This window comes from Nestor notabilis, unplaced genomic scaffold (assembly GCF_000696875.1).
Source record: "Nestor notabilis isolate BGI_N333 unplaced genomic scaffold, ASM69687v1 scaffold29914, whole genome shotgun sequence".
In the NCBI taxonomy this organism is placed as follows: domain Eukaryota; kingdom Metazoa; phylum Chordata; class Aves; order Psittaciformes; family Psittacidae; genus Nestor; species Nestor notabilis.
In genome coordinates, this window is record NW_009925677.1 from 9,887 (window position 1) to 14,705 (window position 4,819).

Sequence of the window (4,819 nt, forward strand, 5' to 3'; positions counted from 1 at the left end):
ATCATTGTCTGTAATGCTATACTGTTGGGATATGATTAGCTACTTAAAGGCATGTAATTTGCAGCGTGCAACTCCACTGGCCAGAAGGAAGCAAATTCTAAATTTACCCATATATGATGAGAAACAGGTCTTAAAGAGCCAACAAGCAAACCCACATGCTTTCTAACCACAGCCTCTTCTGCAACTGAAACCTGAGAAAAGCTGGGAGAAGCTGACCATCCACAGCGAGCCAAGTCTTCTCTGAGAATATGAGGAAGAGCAGAATGACACTACTAAAACGAAGCCAAAGTTAACACAGGCCCTTATCCAGTGTAATTTTTATAAACCTATTTCTTCAGATCTAGCATGGAAACCAGAATTTGCAAAAGCATATGCCCAAAGAATAACATGGATCTTTGGCGTATATTTTACCTGAACGGTTCCACTGGAGAAGAGCTTCTCTGAGAATATGAGGAAGAGCAGAATGACACTACTAAAACGAAGCCAAAGTTAACACAGGCCCTTATCCAGTGTAATTTTTATAAACCTATTTCTTCAGATCTAGCATGGAAACCAGAATTTGCAAAAGCATATGCCCAAAGAATAACATGGATCTTTGGCGTATATTTTACCTGAACGGTTCCACTGGAGAAGAGCGGAAACATTTCATTTAAATGCTGAGAATAAACACTCTGTAAATATGTACATACAAAGGCAAATCACAGCCAGTTAGACTTCATAATGGGGAATAAAAGTAGTATTATATCTAAAATACTGGAACCTCAGTTACTGATACCTTTGGTAATAATAAACGTAACCATGGAGCTAGACTAATTTGCCTGGGCATTTATTAAAGCAACCTTTGGTTTACATGGATCCATTCAAAGGCTACAAAACATCTCGCTGTCTTCCACAGCATCTTCATTTTTCCAAATAAAAATTCTTACTACCCAAGAAATCAAGTCTACTTTCCGTGAACGAGGTCTACATCTTCCCTCTGTTCATTCTGGCAACATGCCCAACCCTCTAAAATTTTGTAGTTTATTCTTGCCAAAGCTAAAGTAGATATGAACTTTCCTATCACTGGGGGAAAAAAGTTCCATTCTGAACTATAAGGAATCTGTTACAGGATCCACTGAAATGAACGGAAATATTATTCATCATATTCATCATTTCAAGCCAGATATAAAAGGCTGAATCTTAAGAACCGGCTTTTGTTTAGAACAGGTATTAGGAGCTAAGGAATTTTTGACCTGCAGAAATTGGGAAAGATAATTGACCCCTTCAGCTGTCCCTCAAGTGCCAAACAAAGCTCAGATGCAGGAGATACCCAGGGCCACATGTTTTCCCATTTCTTATCTTTCAGGGGGGAAAAAAAAAACCACCAACAACCAAGCAAACAAACCTTCTTGTCTTTGTTAGAATAAAACACACCCAGAAATGGAGCATAAACCGATTGTGAATTTGCCTTTTATCTTTGAGGAAACTGATACCTGGATCCGAGTTTCACCCCATCAGTCTGCCTCTAGTTTCTTTTTTCTAAAGTAATCCTGTTTTAAGAGACATCAACTCTGAATACAGACCCATAATTTTCTGCAGCAGCAGATCTCACAGAAGCACTGTCAAGAGCAACAGCAGAAATCTTTAAAGTTTGCACACATTTTATGTTCATAATCTGAAAAGCTGCCAAAGAAAAGATTATTCACTCAAAAGGGTGAGGGATTTGTTCTGGGTAAATGTTACACTGCCTGTTGCACAAAATGCTTCATGACCAAAAGACAGCCAACCACAGCAACAAGTATGGGACATAGAACAAACACAACCTGAACTTCAGCACTAGGCACTGCTATGTTATAGTTACTTTTTAACAGAAGGCCACGGAAAGGGATTTTTGTATTATTATTTCAGTTGTAAGACCCTTGCAATCCTAAACAATCTTTCTAAAGAATAAAAATGTCGATAACTGAAACAGCACACACACTTCCATTGTAACATAGACCACTGCTGTTCTGCAAGGCTCGTCTTTGAGACCTACTAAACCTTTCTGGGAAGAAAAGGCTTTTAGTAAGTAAGTAAACACAACCCAACCAGTTGAACTCCTCTGAGGTCCAGAGGTTAGGAGAGGGAAAGGGTAACCACAGGTTCCTGCTGTGCATGTCCAGCCTGCCACTGAGGACCAAGAGTGGTTGCCACCACTACAGTTGGGTGGAGCTGGTCCTCAGGGACTGTCAAGTGTCAGACCCCTTGCATTTGCGACAAGCATGATAGATGCGGGTTTAATTCCTACCTGGTAAAAATAAAGCTTCTTGCATTTTTGCCCTGGCTTCTTCAGAGAAACATCGCTTTTTCAACCACTCAGCTTCATATTCGCTTGCATGTTCATCGGGCCATGTAATAGAGATCTTCCATCATAAAAGAAAAGATAATTTTAGAACAAAATTAGAATTTTGTTAGAAATTGCAACCCCCCTCCCCAAAAATCAACAAACCCTTAGAAACTGCAAAAATTGTCGTATTTAGACCAATAATATCAGAGTTAAGCTTTCTGTGGAGCAGAATGACAAACAAGTAATGAAAACCCAACCTGAACATCATCCAAATTCTGACACCTTTTAGAAATGCTCATTTTCACATGAACCCATGACCTAATGTGCTGTTTTGTGCGGGCTGCTTTCAGTGTGGTAGCTGCACTTAGCAGAAAGAGGAGAATCGCAGAAGCTGGCACATGTCACTGGGGAGAGCGCTTCACCACAACCCAGGAGAGAGCAAAAATATCTTCCAAAACACTGACAGCTCGTTAAAGTAGAAAAAGGACAAAACGAATGGACAGAAAAGGAATGTCAGGAGAGAAATCCCCTGGTATTGTAGTCTTCCCTCTTTCAAATAAATGTTATAAAGGTGTTGCATTTTTAATTCCTAAAAAAAAAGGAAAGCAACTATGTGGCTTTGCTTGCCATGAACTGAACGGGCTCTGTGCAGCACACATTCTGTGTGGCTGAACTCTCAAGGATGTTGCTCCCAATTTCACATAATTCCCCTTCTTCACATGATGGTAAAACACAAGTATCAGGTTAGGATTAGAGCTGTGTTTCATCAGTTCCTGAGTATAAGTGGAAGCAGACAATCCCTTTACTATCATAATACGTTTGCCTATTCAAATAATGAATTTACACAGCATTAATTTTGGCAACAAACAATTAACCTGGGAGATCAGAATTCCTCAGTATAGACCCTAACCCCATGACTGAGCCCCTGCAAACTCGGCCTGCAGTGATGCTGCTCCAGCTGCTCCAGGGTTGACTGATGCATCTTTAACTTGTTTAAAACATCTTCAAGTGTAAAATGAAGGAAAAGAATTTGCATATCAAAGGACACATGTCCTGCTTTTAATAAAACCTATAAAATCTAAATGATACATTAGTTTTTTATATGGCAGGAAAGATTAAAATTCATAGGGAGGACAGTTCCTATCCTCTTCTGCCCAATAGCCTCCTCTTTTTCACAAACAAATACTAATGCAAGTAGGTAGATAAAGACACTAGACCAACTCTGAATATCGGGTCCAACTTAGGTTTGAATGCTTGCTCTATGATTAAATCTTTTGCACATTGGAAATTAGCTAATAAACTGATATTTTTGTTATGGATTAAGATCATCACTTTGGCATGTGTTTTTCTGATTTTTAAGCCCTTTACTTACAGAATATAGAGGGGGAAGAAAGTGTAAGTGTAATAAAACGTGTGGGGAATGTCTATATTTTCTTTCCAACATCTCGTGATGAAGAAACATAGAGCAGAACTTTAAAAAGCACGGTTGTAGTCTAAAAACTAAAGCCTGGGTTTCTTTAGCCTCTGCACAGTATCTATAAAGAGAAGTTTCATGCACAGGTGGGAAGATCTGAGTTCCCCAAATTGCAATTATTCCTAAAAGCTTTGTGAATACACAGTAGGGTTTGCAGATAAGCAGCCTGTGATCACAGTATAACCTGGGGTTTGCTGTGATTTAACAAGCAGTGCTGGACAAGTCTCACGGGACAGCAAATGCAGGTTCATTCAAATACCTTTTTCCTATCTGCCAGAAAGACTTCCTTTACCACGATGTTCACATCCAGGTCCTCAAAGAGCAGCTTGCGTGCCCTGGCTGAGTGCAGGAAGCAGTGGGGGCACTGGCAGTTGTCCCTCAGCCACACGCAGGGGTAGCAGCTCTCGCTCCCATCGTCCCACTCCACACGGACCAAGTGACCCGCATCCAAAGCTTCCACCTTCCGTATCCCTGGACTCATGCTGAGAGGCCAGGCGGTGCAGAGCCCCGGAGCAGCGCCGTGCTGAGTGGTCCCAGTGAGCAGGGTCCTGCCCTTATGTGCCGGCAGCAGGCAGCGTGCCCTGCTCCTGCGGACTTTGGTCCTCAGCAGGGCGCTAGCCACTGCCCTCCACATTCTGGGTTCTTGAATGAAACTGTCAGAGGGAGAATGCCTTCACCTCCGTGGAGTTCCTAAAGCACCATGAGGAGCAGTTTGTTAGTGAAGGAGACAGTATAGCAAAAAAGATCCTCCCCTCCCTTCCTGCTACCTAGACCTTTAGGAACATTCATTATCCGTTGCTTACGCTTTTTGAGGCACAGAGGTTGTACTCAGACCCATCTATTCAAAAATCCCTTAGTTTATCAGGGCTTCAATTTGATTCATCATCTTGGCCATCTTTTGCTTCTGCAGGCAGTTCAATACGTGCTGCACAAATAGCCTCTTTTAAAAAGACACCTCAAGATGATTTCCACAAACCAAAATTAGAAGCTACTACCAACCATGATCAAAAGCTAAAGCCTTAATGTACACATACCTTAAT

General features: G+C 41.3%; 1 protein-coding gene across 1 annotated transcript; it reads right to left on the reverse strand.

Annotated features, from left to right (window-relative positions):
• Positions 1–2,266: 2,266 nt before the first annotated feature.
• Positions 2,267–4,260, reverse strand: LOC104404674 (gamma-butyrobetaine dioxygenase-like; the record flags this gene model as incomplete). The annotated part of the gene is made up of 2 exons (XM_010013163.1): positions 4,039–4,260; positions 2,267–2,381 (listed from the first exon to the last, which is right to left on the reverse strand). Coding segments are annotated over exons 1-2 (337 nt in total), but the record flags the coding sequence as incomplete, so codon positions are not given.
• Between the last annotated feature and the right edge of the window lie 559 nt (positions 4,261–4,819).